We start from the raw sequence: 22794 nt of genomic DNA on the forward strand, positions 1-22794 counted from the left end.
ACTCCTTGCCAGATAAACCACAACTCCCTTAACTATTTGGGTTGCGGTAATAACTGCAGTAGCAGTTTTGCAGTAGCAGTTCTTCTTCCTTCCCCAGCCCCCCCCAGCGAAACACTATACATTTTCCAAAAATATAACAAAGCTCCTTTTCCCCCCTCCTTTCTTATCTTTTTCCTATTATCTTTTCAACCTTAAATTTTATATTCACCTTATTATCTTTACAATTTATTTCTATACGTTGTCTTGGTAGTCTTTTTTAGTACTTCTTGTTTCGTTGTCTGTTTGGCAATTGTTCTGCAAAGTGTTGGGCTTCTTTTGGGTCTGAGAACCGTCTATTTCTTTCCCCAGGAATGAATACTTTTAATACTGCTGGATGTCGTAGCACAAAATTATAGCCTTTCTTCCACAATGTCTGTTTTGTCAAGTTAAACTCCTTCATTTCTTTTAAGAGCTCAAAACTAATGTCCGGGTAGAAAAATAATTTTTGTCCCTTATATTCCAGTGGTTGTTTATTTTCTTTTACTTTATCCTTTACCTGCTCTAATATTTTTTCTCTCATTGTGTGTATTAGTAACTTTATTATTATGGAGCATGGTTTTTGGTTTGAATGCGGCTTTGGTGCCAATGTTCTGTGTGCTCTTTCGATTTCTATTTTGTCTTGCAATTCTTCCACTTCTAAGACTTGTGAGATCCATTTTTTTAAGATTCCCTTTATGTCTGACCCTCTACGCCTTCTTGCTCGCCTACTATTTTTATATTGTTTCATTTGCTATAATTCTCCAACCCATCAATTTTTTGAATTAACAAATCTTTTATCTCTTTAATTTCCTTGTTTCTATCTTCAGTCTTTCTTTTAGTTCATTCATCTCTAATTCCACAGCTGCCTGATTTTCTTCCACTTCATCTGTTCTTTTTCCTATATCTGCTATGGCCATCTCTAGTCTTTACATTCTATCTTCTGCTTTTTCCATCTTTATTTTTATTGTGTTAAATTCTGTCTTCATTTGTTCATTGAAATATTCTCTATTAACTGTTTTACCTTCCTCTTTTCCGTGTAAGTCTTTTTCTTCTTTTTCTTCTCTCTCTCTGGATCTTTCTCTTGTCTTCTGTTCACCTCTTCTTGCCACAACGTCACCTGTCCAACTCTCTCTGTCACTTCAGTTGTATCCCGTTGCTGGGTCCCTCTCCCGTCAATGTCTTTTTCGTTATGCCAGTTGCAATTCTTTTTGTGGCTCAGCGAGCCATTTTTGTAGTACATTTTGGGAAGGGCCGTTACCCAGCTGGGTGTCTAATGGCTTCAGGGATTGGACGTTCCTTTTTACGGTAAGACCTACCTCTTTTCTTTCTGCTGTTTTCCTGTCTTCTTCTTTATCTGTCTCTCTGATCTTTTTTGGTGCCATTTCTTGGGTTTTCTTGATTTCTTTATCTTTCAGGTCTTTTTTTTTGGAAAATGTTATTTAAAGGTTTTACAAAACATTAGTCATAACAAAAATTTTTAAAACCCTTTTACCCCCCCCCCCCCACTTCCCATCTAAACTATCCCATCCCACCTACCCACCTCCCCTTGGAGCCATAAAAAAAATTATTTCTGGTTATTCAATATTAACTGTTTGGTGTGCCAACTCTGTACATATCATTTACTTAACATCTATAACATATGTTATAAATATAAATTCCACATCTTAACAAAGCAAGAATAATTATTTTGTAGATTATAAATTATTTTTTCCAAATACAAACACGATTATAATTCACTATGCCATCTTTGTATATTCAGCTCTATATCATTTTCCCACGTAATAGCTATACATTTTCTTGCTATGGCTAACCCTAATCGTATAAATGCTAATTGTGGTTTGTCCATCCACAATCCCGAAATTAATCTATTCATATAACCCAATAAACACATCATCGGATCCAATTGCAAAGCCATCTTAAATAAATTTCTCAAAAATTTTATGACTTTTTCCAAAAAAGGTTTTAACTTTTCCACATCCCCAGATAGAATGCAAAAAGGTAACTATCTGTTCTCCACATCTAAAACACAAATCTGATGAAGTAAAACCATATTTCTTCAGCTTTTCAGGTGCTAAATACAATTGATGTATAAAATTATAATTAACCATATTATATCTCACATTGAGTAATTTCAAAACACTGTCAACAAACATATTTGAACATTCTTCCCAAGACTAAACAATATCCAAATAGTCCTCCTTCATTTTATATATATGAATCTTATCCATCTTTTCTTGCAGCAGCATATATCTATCTGAAATAAACCCCTTGATTCTTTTATCAGCAATTAACATCTCAAATTTCGTTTGACTTGGTAATACCAATTCTCGTCCAAAATTTGCTATAAATAAATCTCGAACTTGATAATAAGCAAAAAAAAATTTGATGAAATACCAAACTTCTCTCGAAATCTACTAAAAGAGAGAAATCTACCTGCTTCAAAACAATCCTCCACTAATTTTACCCCTTTCATTTCCCAATCTTTCATATAAGGATTATTTAAAGAAAAATGAATCAATTTATTCCGATATAATGGTGATTTAGCTGAATTTTTCCTTTGGATCCTATTATCTGATCTTACTTGTACCAAATATCCATTAAATGTCTCAATACAGGCAATTAGTACTTTTGCAATAATAAAGGATTCCATTTATAAATAAATTGACATATTTTATTTTCAAAAATCGGATCCAATTCAATCTTTGCCCACATAGGTGGTTGATCAATATCAAATGACCTATTGATAAATTTTAGTTGCACCGCTTCATAATAATTTTGAAAATGTGGTAATTGAAGTGCACCTAATTCATACCGCCATGTTAATTTTTGCATAGAAACCCTTGACAATTTGCCTTTCCACAAAAAGAAACAAATTACTTTATTTAATTCCTTCAAAAATTTCTTTGGTACTGCACTTGGAATAGACTGAAAAAGATATTGTATACGGAGATATATCTTTATTTTTATACAATTAATGGTAGATCTTTCCATCTATGTTAATCAGCTATAATCTTATTTAACGATATATAATTTAAACTATATAAATCTTTATATTCTTTATTCACGATAACCCCATAATATTTAATTTTATTAGACCATCTAAATTTAGTAATTTGTCTACAGTCTGTATAATCTTCATCTGATATAGGTAATATCTCATTTTTATTCCAATTGACTTTATAACCTGAAATCGTACCATACCGATTTAACAAATTTTGCATTGATTCTAAAGAGTCTTTAACCATATAACCATATAACCATTTACGGTGCGGAAACAGGCCATGTCGGCCTTTCGAGTCCGTACCGGTTCACTAGAACAACTCCACTAGCTCAAACCTCCCGCTCACTGCCAAATACCCTCCAACCCCCCTCACCTCCATGTACACATCCAACCTTCTCTTAAATGACTGAAGGGACCCTGCCACAACTATCTGATTTTGAAGTTCATTCCATTCTGCCACCACTCGCTGAGTGAAAAAGCCACCTCTAATATTTTCGTTGATTTCATGAAATGTTGTTTAAAAAAAAACCTGACTTTGTTAGGATATGAAAAATATATAACACATCATCTGCAAACAAATTAATTTTATACTCTTGTTCACCTATTGAAATTCCTTTAATATTAAGATCTTGTCTTGTTGCTTGAGCCAAAGGTTCTATTACTAAAGCAAATAAAGCTGGTGGAAGTGAACAATCCTGTCTAGTTGATCGAGACAAATTAAATACTGATGAAATTTGTCCATTTGTCATCACTCTTGCAGAAGGATTAGTGTATAAAGCTTTAACCCAACCAGTAAAAAGTGGTCCAAATTTAAATCTTTCAAACACCTTAAACAAAAAGTTCCACTCAACACAGTCAAAAGTTTTTTCTGCATCTAATGCTAATATCATCGGTTGATTAATCTGTCATCTTGAAGCATTAATTATTGTAATCAATTTGGTAATATTATCAACTGAATATCTACCTTTAATAAATCCTGCTTGATTAACAAGTATTAATTTTGGTAAAAATTTAGCCAATCTATTAGCTAATACCTTTGCCACGGTTTTATAATTCACATTTAATAAAGATATTGGTCTATATGAAGCCACTTTTAAAGGATCCCTATCCTTTTTTGGAATAACTGTTGCCCTTGAAAAAGACTCTGGAAATGAACCTATTTCTGTCGCTTGTTTCAATACTTCTATATATACTGGAAACAAAAAATCATAAAATTCTGTTGTAAATCCATCCTCTCCAGAAGATTTTCCACTAGGGATAGATTGCAGTGCTCCTTTAAGTTCCAAATCAGTAAATGGACTATCTAAGTCCCTATATCCAGCTCATTTAATAATGGTAAATTTAAATTAGATAAAAAAGATTCAATCTGGTCCATATCTTGAGTACGTGTATAAATTTTGATAAAACTTGAAAAACTCCTCATTTATTTCCTGTGGTTTATATGTAGTCTCCGAATTTTTTCTAATTGCATTTATCGTTCTAGATACCTGTTCAATTTTCAACTGCCAAGCTAAAACTTTATGCGCTCTCTCTCCTAATTCATAATAACATTGCTTTGATCGTTGAATCATTTTTTTCATAATTATAAGTTTGCAAAGTATTATAGCGGAGTTCTAATTTAGATAACTGTATCTTATTATCCTCAGTTGAATTCTTCTGAAATTTCTTCTCTAACACTGGTATTTCTTTTTCCTAATTTTGACTCGCTAACAAATACTGTTTTTTTCACTGTTGCTGTGTAACTAATGGTCTGACCTCTTAAATATGCTTTCAAAGCATCCCATAAAATAAATTTACTCTGTACCGAACCCTTGTTCATTTGCAAATAGAAAACAATTTGATTTCATATACGTAACAAAGTCAGGTTTTTTTTCAACAACATTTCATGAAATCAATGAAAATATTAGAGGTGGCTTTTTCACTCAGCGAGTGGTGGCAGAATGAAATGAACTTCCGAATCAGATAGTTGTGGCAGGGTCCCTTCTGTCACTTAAGAGAAGGTTGGATGTGTACATGGAGGTGAGGGGGTTGGAGGGTAATTGGTGGTGAGCGGGAGGTTTGAGCTAGTGGAGTTGTTCTAGTGAACCGGTACAGACTCGAAAGGCTGACATGGCCTGTTTCTGCACCGTAAATGGTTATATGGTTATATCTTTCTTTCTTTCTTTGGCTTGGCTTCGCGGACGAAGATTTATGGAGGGGGTAAAAAGTCCACGTCAGCTGCAGGCTCGTTTGTGGCTGACCAGTCCGATGCGGGACAGGCAGACACGATTGCAGCGGTTGCAAGGGAAAATTGGTTGGTTGGGGTTGGGTGTTGGGTTTTTCCTCCTTTGCCTTTTGTCAGTGAGGTGGGCTCTGCGGTCTTCTTCAAAGGAGGCTGCTGCCCGCCAAACTGTGAGGCGCCAAGATGCACGGTTTGAGGCGTTATCAGCCCACTGGCGGTGGTCAATGTGGCAGGCACCAAGAGATTTCTTTAGGCAGTCCTTGTACCTTTTCTTTGGTGCACCTCTGTCACGGTGGCCAGTGGAGAGCTCGCCATATAATACGATCTTGGGAAGGCGATGGTCCTCCATTCTGGAGACGTGACCCATCCAGCGCAGCTGGATCTTCAGCAGCGTGGACTCGATGCTGTCGACCTCTGCCATCTCGAGTACCTCGACGTTAGGGGTGTGAGCGCTCCAATGGATGTTGAGGATGGAGCGGAGACAACGCTGGTGGAAGCGTTCTAGGAGCCGTAGGTGGTGCCGGTAGAGGACCCATGATTCGGAGCCGAACAGGAGTGTGGGTATGACAACGGCTCTGTATACGCTTATCTTTGTGAGGTTTTTCAGTTGGTTGTTTTTCCAGACTCTTTTGTGTAGTCTTCCAAAGGCGCTATTTGCCTTGGCGAGTCTGTTGTCTATGAGAATGAGATAGACATATATGGTTATATAAGCAGTTTCTATCACCTCAGTTCCCACACAAGAAACTAACAACAATGAATGGTCAGACAATATTCTATTCTTATATTCAGCATGAATAAATCTACTCTGCAATTGTGCCGAAACCAAAAATAAATCCCTTTGGATTTCAAATTTAAAGAAGATGTAATCACATGACCAACCCAATCACATTTCAAATGCTCTTTCTCTGTCAAATGAGTTTCTTGTAAAAATGCAATATCCACCTTCATCTTTTTAATATAATCCAGTATACATTTCAGTTTTATCAGATGATTTAGCCCTTTAACATTAAATGTCGCAAAATTTGTTATTCGTTGTTCTCTATAGAGTGGTACCCAATACAGCCAACCTTTACACTAAGTTAAAGCTCCTTTAAAAAAAACCCAAAATCTACAAATATAAAAAAAATTAAAAATACATAAGACAAAACTTAAAATTGACACAAACCCCCCTCCCAATAAAAAAACTGGAAACCAGTACCCCCCTCGTTTGACCGGGTGTGGTCAATACCACCAGCGGCAGATGACTTAGAATTTAGCAGGGCCATCCACCTCTCCCCGACCAGACCTTCAGAAAAGTACAATCCATCATCTTATTGTCCAAACTAAGTGAGTGTCTTCCACCACTTCATCCAATTGCGCCATTTCAGCTTCTTCATCCCATTCCCATTTCCATTCTTAGTCTTGACAATGTTCCCCAAAGGTTTCATTGACAAATCGTGGCTCAATTCTGGTAAAGAATTAGCAAAAATTAATGCATCCTGAGCTTTCTCAAAAGACTGAAATTGATATTGCCCATGAAACACTTTCAACACTGCTGGATATTTAAATGCTGATTTATAACCTTTCTTCCACAGCACTGTCTTAGCTTGATTAAACTCCTTACGTCTCTGTATAACCTCCTGATTTAGGTCTGCAGAAAATAAAACCCTTCTATCCTGAACCATTTTTGGATTCAGATCAACACGGGCTTTCTGTACTGCGAAAAATCATCTCCCGATCCTAAAATCTTTAACCTCTAATTAAAACCGCTCTTGGAGGCTGCCCCAGAAAAAATTTCCTTCTTAGCACTTGATGAGCTCTGTCCAATTCCAATCCATCTGGAAATGAATTCATTCCCAATATTTCTGGAATCCATTTATGAAAAAATTACGTGGGATCCTGCCCTTCAATGTCTTCCGGAAGTGCAAATATTTTTACATTATTTCGTCGACTTTGATTTTCCAATGAGTCAATTTTTTGCAGAAACCCATCCTGTTACTAATTCTTCAATCTGATCCATTCTATCTTCAACCTTCTTACATCTCTCTTGTACTTCATCAACTGCAATTAAACACTTATTATCCACTTTCATTGCTGAAATTTCTCCACGTATATCGGACATTTTCCCTTTTACTTCAGCAAATTGTTCATCTATATTATGAAAACTAGTAGTCATATAAGCTATAATATTTTCATTTTGCTTTGTTAACTCCTCAAACATTGTTACCACATCAGGTCCAGGCGAAGGATTTGTTAAAAGCAGGTGAAGTAACTGATTTAAAAGGGGAAGCCATTTTTGTAGTTCTAGGCCTACCTTCTATTGCTTCTGCTGCCATCAGTAAAAGTTCTTGATCATCTTCGTCTAAATATTCTAGATGTTCCTATTCCTCCCTGGCGTCCCTGCTGCGGTTTGGACCCCAGTCCACGTCATCGCAACATGGAGCAGGTCCTCCCGCAGCCCGGAACTTGTCCAGGACTTCGCAGAAGCGTGAGGCCATGCGCATGCCCAAAGGGCCTGTCGCGCAGTAGCGAGTATCAGCTGACATGTTGCTACGCATCAGCATACTGCCAATCGTGCTCCCTCGCTCGTGCCCCGTCGCGGCCCTACGGAGCTAACCACCCTCAGCTGCGCAGACCTCATCACACCCACAGACGTCCTGGCCAACCGCCAGGACAATTGCGTTGGCGCCATCTTGCACCGATCTTTGCTTCGGGGAGGTCAGCCTTTCCTCTGATTCCCCTGGAGTCGTCCTCTGAGGCTTCAGGTCCATGGTAAATCGATCCTGGTGCTTCCTCTGTACGTTAGGCCCAATTTCTTCACTTTTTCCAAAAATTTTATTAACCAACTTTGACTTCTGGCCTCTCCCTCTCTTCATTTCTTGTAACTTCAACACTTAAAGCTCTATCTGATAGACTTTTTATATTTTTACAATCTTCAAATTTTGGGCATTAATTAGTCCAGTCTGGGAGAGATAAATTCCTACGTCTCTATTCTATACCATCTCGCCACGTCCCCAACTTTCAGTCTTCTATGTTTTTTTCTGTCCACCTTTGTTTTTTTTTCTTTTTTTCTTTTCTCTGTGGAGGGATGGTTTACCCCAACCACTATTCCATCAGCGTGATGTCACCTCCACATTTCAGAGTTTTCATCCAAAAGAACATTTTAATATGCAATTAATGATGGTGAGAGGGTGGAAAAGAAAAGGGTCTCTATAACAGGACATAAGAGAAGAAATGAGAAAGGACTTAGAAATGGGGAATGTCATGAAATAAAAGATGGAACAAGGGAGTGGTGAATAAAGCAGCAGAATTGTTCCTGTCAGTGCATATGGAAAGCTGCAGTCTGTCAAGTTGGAACGTCACCAAAACCAAGGAGCTGATTATGAACTTTACGAAGGGAAAACTGGAGGTCTATGATCCAATGATTGGAGGGTAAGCCAATTTAAATTCCTGGAAGTCACAATCTCTGAGGACCTCTCCTGGACCCAGTACACTAATGTACACTCATGAAAAAAAATGTCAGCGTGTCTACTTTCTCAGAGGTTTGATATGGTATTGAAAATTGGAAATTTATACAGATGTATAGTAGAAAATATGCTGACTTGCTCCAACAAGGCCTTGAACGGGACCACCAATACCTCTGCAAAAAATAATGGACATAACCCAGGACATCACCGGCAAAACCCTCCCCATCATCGAGCACATCTACAGGGAACGTGCCGTCAGAAAGCAGCAGCAATCATCAAGGATCCACCCCACTCAGCACATGCTCTGTTCTCGCTGCTGCCATCAGGAAAGAGGTACAGGAGCCACAAGACTTGCACCCCCAGGTTCAGGAACAGCTGCTCCCCCTCCACCACCAGACTCCTCAACCACAAACTCAATCAGGGATTTATTTAAGGACTCTGACTTTTCACTTTATTGATTATTGAATGTTTTCTCTATTGTTCTGTCAGTTTATTTACATTCTTTTATATATGTATGTTTTCTTGAGTACAGTTATTTGCATTCTGATAAGTAGAAATTCTGTCTGTCTCACTGAAAAAGAATCTCAATATTGTATGTGATGTGACGTATTTACTCGGATAATAAATCTGAACTTTGAGATGCAGTTCGCTATGCTTCATGGACCTCAGCCTCACTGTTGCTGAGGTCAGTGAGATTGTGGAGTTTTGCAGTAAAGCAAAAGCCTCTCATCTTTTGGGCGCTGAATATGTCAAAGTGCATTCAGCTGCTAACAATGAGCTGTACCACATATTGAGATGTGAGACTCTAAAAGCCCCTGAGGTGGAAAGCTTTGGACACCAAAGGTCCAGAGTCACCTCTGCTTCAAGATGGTATCCTCACAGCATGCCATTGCATGAAAATGAAACTTGTTGGAAAATAGTTATCTCAAATAACTTTTCGGTTTTGTAATAATTGAGCTAATTAGATCAACAGGTATTGAATTTTAACTCCCAAGTTTCTCCATTTGAAATTTGGTAAGTGCCTGCAATTGTTCTTGCTTGGCTGTGGTTCCGAGATACAGGATGCAGTTAGTGCATGGGCTTCATTGCCATATTCTCTTGTTTGTTTCTGAAATTCCTCCAAAGTCAGATGTCATAATTGAAAGAAAGTTATTCCTGTTTGTAACAGGTACTAAAAATAAGCAAGGTGGGTCATATTGTAGAGTATTTACATCTGTGGGTTTGATTTATAGGTTGCTGAAATCAGTCCATCACAATCCATCTAAGTTTGGAATGGCCGAAGAAAAGCTGAAACCATTTGAGAAATTGCTTTTAAAACTTGAGCGTCAGTTGCTGAGCCAGATGATTTTTCAGGTTGGTGTAGTTGAATGTTATGGTAAAGTTGCAAGAAATTTCATTGCATGCGATCTGAATAACATTCATCCCATTGAATCAAAATTCAACCATAACCCCTGTATAGTGAAGTAGGACATAAATGATCATTCATGCTGTATTTTTGTAACTTTGTGTTCCTCTCAGTTTTCAATCCACATGGTAATTGAAACATCTATCTGCAATAATAATCTCAAATTATTTTTCTGTTTCTAGCAGTAACAATGGTGTATTTTATGAAATGTTCTGCACATATGGTGTTTGACCACGTACAGTGGAATGCAAAGGTTTGGGCACCCCGGTCAAAATTTTTGTTACTGTGAGTAAAAGATGAACTGATTTCCAAAAGGCATAAAGTTAAAGATGACGCATTCTTTTCAACATTTTAAGCAAAGATTATCGTATTATTTTTGTTTCGTACAATTTTAGAGTAGGGAAAAAAAGGAAAGGAACATCTTGCAAACGTTTGGGCACCCCAAGAGCGTTTGAGCTTTCAGATAACTTTTACCAAGGTCTCAGACCTTCATTACCTTATTAGGGTGATAACTTGTTCACAGTCATTGTTAAGAAAGGCCAGGTGATGCAAATTTCACCAAGACACAAGAGCAACTTGTCCGTGAACTACTCTTTGCAGACGATGCCGCTTTAGTTGCCCATTCAGAGCCAGCTCTTCAGCGCTTGACATCCTGTTTTGCGGAAACTGCCAAAATGTTTGGCCTGGAAGTCAGCCTGAAGAAAACGGAGGTCCTCCATCAGCCAGCTCCCCACCTTGACTACCAGCCCCCCCACATCTCCATCAGGCACACAAAACTCAAAACGGTCAACCAGTTTACCTATCTCGACTGCACCATTTCATCAGATGCAAGGATCGACAACGAGATAGACAACAGACTCTGCAAGGCAAATAGCGCCTTTGGAAGACTACACAAAAGAGTCTGGAAAAACAACCAACTGAAAAACCTCACAAAGATAAGTGTATACAGAGCCATTGTCATACTCACACTCCTGTTCGGCTCCGAATCATGGGTCCTCTACCGGCATCACCTACGGCTCCTAGAACGCTTCCACCAGCGTTGTCTCCGCTCCATCCTCAACATTCATTGGAGCGCCTTCATCCCTAACACCGAAGTACTCGAGATGGCAGAGGCCGACAGCATCGAGTCCATGCTGCTGAAGATCCAGCTGCGCTGGGTGGGTCACGTCTCCAGAATGGAGGACCATCGCATTCCCAAGATCGTGTTATATGGCGAGCTCTCCACTGGCCACCGTGACAGAGGTGCACCAAAGAAGAGGTACAAGGACTGCCTAAAGAAATCTCTTGGAGCCTGCCGCATTGACCACCGCCAGTGGGCTAATATCGCCTCAAACCGTACATCTTGGCGCCTCACAGTTCGGCGGGCAGCAACCTCCTTTGAAGAAGACCGCAGAGCCCACCTCACTGACAAAAGACAAAGGAGGAAAAACCCAACACCCAACCCCAACCAACCAATTTTCCGCTGCAACCGTGTCTGCCTGTCCCGCATCGGACTTGTCAGCAACAAACGAGCCTCCATAAATCTTCGTCTGCGAAGCCAAGCCAAAGAAAGAAAATAATCCTCAAACCTTGACCCAACAATCAGAAGCCATGGGCTCCTCTAAGCAGCCTCTTGGCTCTCTGAAAATTAAAATAAATGGTGCCCACAAACAGGATAAGGCTGTGAGAAGATAGCAAATTGTTTTCAGGTAGCCAATTCCTCAGTTTTTAATGTAATCATCAAATTTTTTCCACCACTTTCTGGGGCAAAAAAATGGGGGCGGGGGTCATCTTTTACATGGATTAAACTTTTGTTCTCATGAATACCTGCATCGATCAAGGTGTTGGGAGCTCAGATGGCCAGGACCGGGTATTACTTTATCGTTGGGGCTTCGGTAGCTCATATGGGTGGGCAACCATTACATGCATCCATTTTTCAGTTCATTTTATTTGTATGGGAACAGATTTAACAAATCCCTGAAGGCTTTGTAAAATGACTGTGTATTGAAGGCAGGTTGAAGGCAGTGTGTTCCTACATTGGATACATCTTGAAGAGAGAGGAAACCTAGGAGCAGAGACCATGTGACCAACAGCTTCACGACTGAGTATACATTTTGCTCAGGGGCCATTTTAAGGAAGGAACATCTTTTGGAGGGATGCTGGGCTGAAGTGATCTTGTGTTATAATAGACGATCTATCTGATTTCCCCATGCATGTGGCCATTTTGAGGAGTTAGTACTTGGAGAAGCATCCTTTGAAGGGATACTGTGCTAAGTGTGGCTTTGTGTGTGGTTACAGACAGACTGTCTGATTTCTCCAGATTATAGGGGAATGAGAATACCACTCTGTGACCAAAAGTGAGGTCACCTTGTTATTCTGACCCATGGAAAGAGTTCTGAAAGCAGAAGAAATTTTGGATGGTGACCAGTGTGAGTGTAAATAAGTTAAATAAGGTATATCATTGTTAATTAATAATAAAAAATATTGTTTTGGCTGATTTCTATTGCAGCTGTCTGGTGCGTAACAGTGGCCGATTCCTCAGTTCATAATGTACAAGATATACTTGTGTAATTGCCAAATTTTTTAGGATCGCAATTTGGGGGCAAAAAAAAGGGGTGGGGCAACTTTTACTCAGGTCAAATTTTTGACCTCTTGAGTACCCGCATCATTCAAGGTGTCGGGAGCTCAGATAGTTGGGATCGGTTGGTAAGTTCATGGTTAGACCATTGGTAGTTCAGATGGGTGGGTGCCAGGATGAGGATCCTTGGTCAGGAGTTTGGATGGGTGGGCTCTGGGATGATCCATAGTTGGGTGTTTGGGTGGATGGGTGCCGGGGCATGGATCCCTGGTTGGGAGTTTGGATGGGCAGGCTCTGGGGCAAGGAACAATGGTCAGGGGCTCAGATGGGTGGGCAGAATAGAGAGGTTGAGTTTTACACAGGTCATTCACAAAACACCCAATTTTTTAGGGCACAAAAAGTGGGGGGCGGGGGGGGTGTGACTATTACACAGTATCAACAATGACTGTATATTAAGAAATGGCAGATAACAGGAACGGTTGAGGTCAAGTTGAAGTCTTTCCAAGAAAACTTTCCGAGAGAATTGCTAGAAAGGCAAATCAAAACCCCATTTGAATGCAAAACATCTTTAGGAGGAAGTGCTTGCTTAAAGTGAATAAGGGTGGATAATTCCCCAGGGCCTGACAATATATTCCCTTGGACCTTGAGGGAGTGTAGAAATCGCAGGAGCTCTGACAGAAATATTTAAAATGTACTTAGCCAGGGGCGAGGTGCCGAACGAGGGTAGCTCACGTTCCATTGTTTAAAACAAGGCTCCAAAAGTAATCCTGGAAATTATAGGCTACAGCGACATCAGTAGTAGATCGATTAAGGCATTCTAAGAGATCGGATATACAATTATTTGGATAGCCAGGGATTGATTAGGGATAGTCAGCATGGCTTTATGCTAGGTAGATCGTGTTTAACCAATCTTGTAGAGTTGTTTGAGGGGGTTACAGGAAAGTTAACAAAGGAAAGGCTGTGGACATTGTCCACGTGAACTTTGGTAAGGCCTTTGACAAGATTAGTCAGCAAGCTTCAAATGCTAGGTATTCATGGAGAAGTAAAGAACTGGATTCGACAATGGCTGAAAGGGAGAAGACAGAGAGTGGTGGTGGATGATGCTTCTCATACTGGAGGCCTGTGACTAGTGGTGTTCCTCAGGGATCAGTGCTGGGACCATTGTTTGTTGTCTATATCAATGATCTGGATGGATAATGTGGGAAATTGGATCAGTAAGTTTGCAGATGACACTAAGATTGGAGGTGTTGTGGACAGTGAAGAAGGTTTTCAAAGCTTGCAGAGGGATCTGGACCAGCTAGTAAGGTGGGTTGAAAAATGGCAGATGAAATTTAATGCAGACAAGTGTGAGATGTAGCATTTTGAAAGGACAAACCAAGAAAGGACATACACAGTAAATGGTAGGGCACTGAGGAATGTGGTAGAACAGAGGGATCTGGGAATGCAGGTACATAATTCCCTGAAAGTTGCATCACAGGTGAACTGGGTTGAAAAGAGAGATTTTGGCACATTGGCCTTCATAAATCAAAGTATTGAGTACAGGAGTTGGGGAGTTATATTAAAGTTGTATAAAACATTAGTGAGGCCAATTTTGGAATATTGTGTGCAGTTTTGATCACCTAACTACAGGAAAGATATCAATAAGATAGAAAGAGTGCAGAGAAGATTTACTAGGATGTTGCCCGCTCATCAGAAATTGAGTTACTGGGAAAGATTAAACAGGTTAGGACTTTATTCCCTGGAGTGTAGAAGAATGAGAGGAGATTTGATAGAGGTATTTAAAATTATGTAAATGTAAATAGGCTTTTTCTATTGAGGGTGGCTGAGATTCAAACAAGAGGACATGGGTTCAGGGTGAAAGGGGAAAAGCTTAGGGGGAAGATGAGAGGGAACTTTTGCCACACAGAGAGTGGTGGGAGTGTGGAGTGAGCTTCCAGCTGGTGATGGATGAAGGCTCAATTTTAACATCAAAGGGAAATTTGGACAGGTACCTGGATGGGAGAGGTATGGACGGAGGCAAGAAAAAGTAGTGCAGTGTAGGCTCGAGGGGCCGAGGTGGCCAGCATCTGTGCTGCAATTGTTCTATGGTTCTAGGAAGGTTTAGCAGAATCTGGAGTGGTTGTGCTCTGTTCTACTATGCAGCGACACCTGCACAAATATGACCTTCATGGAAGAGACATCATTAGTAACCCTCTTCTGCATCCTCACCACAGAATAGAGCATCTGAAATTTGCAAAGGAACATCTCTAAACATGCCTGATGCATTTTGTAAACAAGTCCTATGGAATGATGAACTTTTTGGCTGCAATGAGCAAATGTATGTTTGGAGAAAAATGGTGCAGAATTTCATAAAAAGAACACCTCGCCCACTGTTAAGCACAGGGGTGGATCGATGCTGCTTTGGGCTTGTGTTGCAGCCAGTGGCAAGGGGAACATTTCACCGGTGGAGGGAAGAATGAATTCAATTAAATACCAGCAAATTCTGGAAGCAAACATCACACTGTCTGTAAAAAAGCTGAAGATGAAAAGAGGATGGCTTCTTCCACAGGATAATGATCCTGAGCACACCTCAAAATTCACAATGGACTACCTCAAGCGATGCAAGCTGAAGGTTTTGCCATTGCCCTCATAGTCTCCCCACTTAAATATCATCTAAAATCTGTGGATAGACCTCAAAAGAGCAGTGCATGCAAGACGGCCCAAGAATCTCACAGAACTAGGTCTTTTGCAAGGAAGAATGGGTGAAAAATCCCCTAAACAAGAATTGAAAGACACTTAGCTGGCTACAGAAAGTGTTTACAAGCTGTGATACTTGCTAAAGGGGGTGTTACTAAGTACTGACCATGCAAGGTGCCCAAACTTTTGCTTCAGGCCATTTTTTGTTACTTAGAAACTGTAAAAGATGGAGAAAAAAAAATCTGGCTTAAAATATTAAATAAATATACAATCTTTAACTTTGATTTTTGGAAAATAGGTCATCTTTTACTCACTGAGCTATTCACAGTATCACAAATTTTGACAAAGGATGCCCAAACTTTTGTATACCAATGTATAATAGTTTCTCATGGGATAAATTACAGCTTTTTACTTGTCAAAGCTTATATGTGGAGGATAACTTACTGCTATTTGCTGCACTTATTGTGTAGGCCTGTGTTGAACAGCAGTTCGACAAAATAAACAAACCAACCTTGGTCTCGAAAAATAGCATTTTTGCAGAAGAGTTTGCCTACAATATTCGCACTATTTTCAACAATGTGGAATCAAAGATTGGTAAGTTGTTTGTCATTCAACTTTTATGTGCTGGTTTTGTATGCATGTATATTTGTATCAAAAGAATAGGCAGGTAAGCAGAATGGGTGTGTGGCTCTCATGGTAAGGAACAGCATTAAATCATTAGAAAGAATTGTCAGGATCAGAAGATATAGAATTGTTGTGAGTTGAGTTTAGAAATGGCAAGGGTAAAAACACCCTGTTGGCTTTTATATACACACCTCCAAACAGTCAGAACTCAGGATGTAGATGACAAATTACTACAGCAAATGGGAAAGGCGTGTCAGAAGGGCAATGTTATAGTCGTCATGGGGGATTGGAACTGGATCTCGGGGGAGAGACTTTGTAGAAAAGACACGAGATGGCTTTTTAGAGCACCTTGTTGATGAGCGCATGAGGGGGTCGGCTGTACTGGATTGGGTTTTGTGTAATGCACCCAAGATGATTCAAGAGCTTAGAGTAAAGGAATTATTAGGGGGCAGAGATCACGATAAGATTGAGCTCAGTTTGAGATTTAACAAGGAGAAAATGAAGCCAGATGTGTCGGAATTTCAATGGAGTAAAGGGAATTACAGTGACATGAAAGAGCAACTGGCCACAATAGATTGGAAGGGGACACTAGTAGGAAGACAGCAGAGCAACAATGGATGGATGTTCTGCAAGAAATGGGGAAGGTGCAGGATAAATACAGGCCAAAAAGAGGAAATATTCGAATGGAAAAATGTCACAACTGTGGCTGACGAAGGATATCAAAGCCAACGTGAAAGCAAAAGAGGAACAAGGAAACAATAATTAGTGGGAAGATAGAGGATTGGGATGCTTTTTCAAACTTAAAGAAAATGTAAAAATTTATAAGAAAGGAAAAGATTAATTATTTCAGATTTATTGTCAGAGTACATATATGACATCACATTCAACTCTGATTCTATTTTTCCTATGGGGACTGCAGAATTATCAATTGATAGTGCAAAAAAAAAACTGTACACAGTGTAAACATGTAAACAAACAAGGAACTGTAAACAAAATGTGCAATACAGAGATAACGAAAAAAAATTCATAGAGGGTCCTTAATGTGTCTCTGAGTTTGTCATTGAGGAGTCTGATGGCAGCTGTTCCTGAACCTTTTTTTTTTAAATTTTTTATTTTTCACACCATAAATCACATTAGCCATGATATACACTTTTTCTTTTTAACATATATACAGTGACTTTTTCTTCCCCCCCTCCTCCCAAGCCACCCCCCCACCCTCCCCTCTCATCCATTTTAGGTATACAATCTAGGTTGCATTAAACCAGTCAGACAATGTTGTCATTCAACAAAAATACACCAGAAATTCTACTGAGTCCATTCTTTTCTTTCCTTCTCCTTCCATCAACTTAGGTAATGTTTGTCCCTGGTAGGTTTTCGCTATTGTATTTAATGTAAGGCTCCCATATTTGTTCGAATATTTCAATATTATTTCTTAAACTATATGTAATTTTTTCTAATGGAATACATTTATTCATTTCTATATACCATTGTTGTATTTTCAGATTATCTTCCAATTTCCAGGTTGACATAATACATTTTTTTGCTACGGCTAGAGCTATCTTAACAAATCTTTTTTGTGCATCCTCCAAATCAATTCCAAATTCTTTGTTTTTTATGTTACTTAGGAGAAAGATCTCTGGATTCTTTGGTATATAGTTTTCTGTTATTTTATTTAATATCTGATTGAGATCATCCCAAAATTTTTCTACTCTCTCACATGTCCAGATTGCATGAATTGTTGTTCCCATTTCTTTTTTACATCGAAAACATCTATCAGATACTATTGGGTCCCATTTATTTAACTTTTGCGGTGTAATGTATAGTCTGTGAAACCAATTATATTGTATCATACGTAGCCTCGTATTTATTGTATTTCTCATCATTCCAGAACATAATTTCTCCCATGTTTCCTTTTTTATCTTTATATTTAAATCTTGTTCCCATTTTTGTTTAGTTTTACCATTTGTTTCCTCATTCTCCTTTTCTTGCAGTTTAATATACATATTTGTTATAAATCTTTTGATTAACATTGTATCTGTAATGACATATTCAAGGTTACTTCCCTCTGGTAAACTCAAATTGCTTCCTAATTTATCCTTCAAGAAGGATCTCAGTTGGTAATATGCCAGCGCTGTATCTCCAGTTATATTGTACTTATCTCTCATTTGTTCAAAGGATAAGAATCTACTTCCTGAAAAACAATTTTCTATTCTTTTAATCCCTTTTTTTTCCCATTCTCTAAAGGAAAGGTTATCCTTTAGGGAGTAGCTTATTTTGCGTCAATATTAGTTTTGGTAATTGATAATTTGTTTTATTTCTTTCTACATGAATCTTCTTCCAAATATTGAGGAGATGATGTAATACTGGAGAAGTTCTATGTTGTACCAATTTTTCGTCCCATTTATATAATATGTGCTCAGGTATCTTTTCCCCTATTTTATCTAATTCTAATCTCGTCCAGTCTGGTTTTTCCCTTGTTTGATAAAAATCTGATAGGTATCTTAATTGTGTGGCTCTATAATAATTTTTAAAGTTTGGCAATTGTTAGCCTCCTTGTTTATACCATTCTGTTAATTTATCTAGTGCTATCCTCGGTTTCCCCCCTCTTCATAAAAATTTCCTTATTATTTTCTTTAACTCTTTGAAGAATTTTTCTGTCAGTTGTATTGGCAATGCCTGAAATAAGTATAATATCCTTGGAAAAATGTTCATTTTAATACAGTTTATCCTTCCTATCAGTGTTAGTGGTAGATCTTTCCAATGCTCTAAATCGTCCTGTAATTTTTTCATTAGCGGATTATAATTGAGTTTATATAATTGGCCTAGATTTTTGTTTATTTGTACACCTAGGTATCTTATTGCCTGCATTTGCCATCTGAATGGAGATTCCTTCTTAAATTTTGAGAAATCCGGATTATTCATAGGCATTGCTTCACTTTTATTTATGTTTATCTTGTAACCCGACACTTCTCCATATTCCTTCAATTTCTTATATAATTCTTTTATTGATAGTTCTGGATCTGTTAAGTACACTATAACATCATCTGCAAATAGACTGATTTTATATTCCCTGTCTTTTATTTTTATTCCTTTTATATTATTATCTATTATTATCAATTCTGCTAGTGGTTCTATAGCTAGCGCAAACAATAAAGGTGATAGTGGGCATCCCTGCCGCGTTGACCTGCTTAAGTTAAATTGCTTTGATACATGTCCATTTACTGTCACTTTCGCTAACGGTCCCTTATATAATGCTTTAATCCAATTAATATACTTCTCCGGTAAACTGAATTTTTGCAATACTTTGAACAAATAATTCCAGTCTACTCTGTCGAAGGCCTTCTCTGCGTCTAAAGCAACTGCTACTGCAGGTGCTTTATTTCCTTCTACTGCATGAATTAAGTTAATAAATTTACAAATATTGTCTGTTGTGCGTCTTTTTTTGATAAATCCAATTTGGTCTAAATTTACCATTTTCGGTACCTGTTCTGCTAATCTGTTTGCTAATAGTTTAGCTATTATCTTATAATCTGTGTTTAGCAAAGATATTGGTCTATATGACGCTGGTGAGAGTGGATCTTTCCCTTGTTTTAGTATTACTGTAATTATTGCTGTTTTACATGAATCTGGTAAGTTTTGTGTTTCATCAATCTGGTTGATTACATCCAGGAGGGGCGGTATTAATAAGTCTTTAAATGTTTTGTAGAATTCTATTGGAAATCCATCCTCTCCTGGTGTCTTATTATTTGGTAATTTTTTTATTATCTCTTGTATTTCTACTGTTCCAAATGGTTCTGTTAATTTATTTTGTTCCTCTATTTGTAGTTTTGGTAGTTCAATTTTAGTCAAAAATTCATCTATTTTCCCTTCTTTCCCTTCGTTTTCAGTTCGGTATAATTGTTCATAGAATTCTCTAAAGTTTTCCTTAATTTCTTTTGGATTATATGTAATTTGCTTGTCTTTTTTCCTTGATGCCAATACCATTTTCTTAGCTTGTTCTGTCTTAAGCTGCCATGCTAGGATTTTGTGCATTTTTTCACCTAGTTCATAATATTTCTGTTTTGTCTTCATTATATTCTTCTCTACCTTATATGTTTGTAATGTTTCATATTTTATTTTTTTATCCGCCAATTCTCTTCTTTTAGTTGTATCTTCCTTCATTGCTAATTTTTTTTCTATATTTACTATTTCCCTTTCCAACTGCTCTGTTTCCTGATTATAGTCCTTCTTCATCTTGGTTACATAACTTATTATTTGCCCTCTAATGAATGCTTTCATTGCATCCCATAGTATAAACTTATCTTCCACTGATTCCGTATTTACTTCAAAATACATTTTTAATTGTTTTTCAATAAATTCTCTAAAATCCTGTCTTTTAAGTAGCATGGGGTTTAATCTCCATCTATACATTCTTGGAGGGATGTCCTCTAGCTTTACTGTCAATATTAAGGGTGAATGGTCCGATAGTATTATCGCTTTATATTCTGTTTTTCTTACTCTATCCTGCATACTAGCTGATAACAAAAATAGGTCTATTCTTGAGTATGTTTTATGTCTAGCCGAGTAGTATGAGTATTCCTTTTCTTTTGGGTTTTGTTTCCTCCATATATCCAAAAGTTGCATTTCTTGCATCGATTTAATTATAAATTTGGTTACTTTGTTCTTTCTGTTAATTTTTTTCCCAGTTTTATCCATATTTGAATCCAAATTCAGGTTGAAATCCCCTCCTATTAGTATGTTCCCTTGCGTATTAGCTACCTTCAAAAAGATATCTTGCATAAACTTTTGATCTTCTTCGTTAGGTGAATATACATTGAGTAGATTCCAAAACTCCGAATATATCTGACATTTTATCATTACATTTCTCCCTGCTGGATCTATTATTTCCTCTTCTATTTTAAATGGCACATTTTTACTAATTAATATAGCCACTCCTCTTGCTTTTGAATTATACGATGCTGCTGTTACATGTCCTACCCAATCTCTCTGTAATTTCTTGTGCTCCAATTCAGTTAAGTGTGTTTCTTGGACAAATGCTATATCAATTTTTTCCTTTTTCAGTAAATGTAGTAGTTTCTTCCTTTTAATTTGGTTATGTATTCCATTAATATTTAAAGTCATATAGTTCAGCGTAGCCATTTTATACTTTGTTTATCTTCTCTTTCCGTTTTTCCATCATTACCTTTCCTCCTTTTCCATTTCTGTTTTCTTATTTTCAACTCTTTATAAGACAACATTCCTACAACATCCAACATTTTCCTTATTCTCCTATTTATATCTTCTTTATCCCCAATCTCCCCTTCCCCTCCTAAGTTGTCCTTTATCCCTTGTCGGACAACCACATCTCCCCTCTCCATTTGGGTTTGCGAATCCACTCGCAAGCGTCAACTGATTTTGCAGTGACCGCTATTTCCCCCCACCCAGCCCCCCCCAGAAAAGATACATTCACTTATGCACATTGTATCTCTTCTCTTTGGCTTGGCTTCGCGGACGAAGATTTATGGAGGGGGTAAAAAGTCCACGTCAGCTGCAGGCTCGTTTGTGGCTGACCAGTCCGATGCGGGACAGGCAGACACGATTGCAGCGGTTGCAAGGGAAAATTGGTTGGTTGGGGTTGGGTGTTGGGTTTTTCCTCCTTTGCCTTTTGTCAGTGAGGTGGGCTCTGCGGTCTTCTTCAAAGGAGGCTGCTGCCCGCCAAACTGTGAGGCGCCAAGATGCACGGTTTGAGGCGTTATCAGCCCACTGGCGGTGGTCAATGTGGCAGGCACCAAGAGATTTCTTTAGGCAGTCCTTGTACCTTTTCTTTGGTGCACCTCTGTCACGGTGGCCAGTGGAGAGCTCGCCATATAATACGATCTTGGGAAGGCGATGGTCCTCCATTCTGGAGACGTGACCCATCCAGCGCAGCTGGATCTTCAGCAGCGTGGACTCGATGCTGTCGACCTCTGCCATCTCGAGTACCTCGACGTTAGGGGTGTGAGCGCTCCAATGGATGTTGAGGATGGAGCGGAGACAACGCTGGTGGAAGCGTTCTAGGAGCCGTAGGTGGTGCCGGTAGAGGACCCATGATTCGGAGCCGAACAGGAGTGTGGGTATGACAACGGCTCTGTATACGCTTATCTTTGTGAGGTTTTTCAGTTGGTTGTTTTTCCAGACTCTTTTGTGTAGTCTTCCAAAGGCGCTATTTGCCTTGGCGAGTCTGTTGTCTATCTCATTGTCGATCCTTGCATCTGATGAAATGGTGCAGCCGAGATAGGTAAACTGGTTGACCGTTTTGAGTTTTGTGTGCCCGATGGAGATGTGGGGGGGCTGGTAGTCATGGTGGGGAGCTGGCTGATGGAGGACCTCAGTTTTCTTCAGGCTGACTTCCAGGCCAAACATTTTGGCAGTTTCCGCAAAGCAGGACGTCAAGCGCTGAAGAGCTGGCTCTGAATGGGCAACTAAAGCGGCATCATCTGCAAAGAGTAGTTCACGGACAAGTTTCTCTTGTGTCTTGGTGTGAGCTTGCAGGCGCCTCAGATTGAAGAGACTGCCATCCGTGCGGTACCGGATGTAAACAGCGTCTTCATTGTTGGGGTCTTTCATGGCTTGGTTCAGCATCATGCTGAAGAAGATTGAAAAGAGGGTTGGTGCGAGAACACAGCCTTGCTTCACGCCATTGTTAATGGAGAAGGGTTCAGAGAGCTCATTGCTGTATCTGACCCGACCTTGTTGGTTTTCGTGCAGTTGGATAATCATGTTGAGGAACTTTGGGGGACATCCGATGCGCTCTAGTATTTGCCAAAGCCCTTTCCTGCTCACGGTGTCGAAGGCTTTGGTGAGGTCAACAAAGGTGATGTAGAGTCC

At 38.9% G+C, this 22794-nt stretch overlaps 1 protein-coding gene across 4 annotated transcripts in view; it reads left to right on the forward strand.

Annotated features, from left to right (window-relative positions):
- washc4 (WASH complex subunit 4) overlaps positions 1–22794 on the forward strand; it is a 182564-nt gene that overhangs the window by 41716 nt on the left and 118054 nt on the right. For all 4 annotated transcript variants that reach the window (XM_069909975.1, XM_069909974.1, XM_069909976.1 and 1 more), the window contains 2 exons: positions 9919–10039; positions 15795–15918. In XM_069909975.1, coding sequence (XP_069766076.1) covers positions 9919–10039; positions 15795–15918 — 245 coding nt within the window. The remainder of the gene's footprint in view (positions 1–9918; positions 10040–15794; positions 15919–22794) is intronic.

Source organism: Narcine bancroftii, chromosome 13 (assembly GCF_036971445.1).
Source record: "Narcine bancroftii isolate sNarBan1 chromosome 13, sNarBan1.hap1, whole genome shotgun sequence".
Lineage (NCBI taxonomy): Eukaryota > Metazoa > Chordata > Chondrichthyes > Torpediniformes > Narcinidae > Narcine > Narcine bancroftii.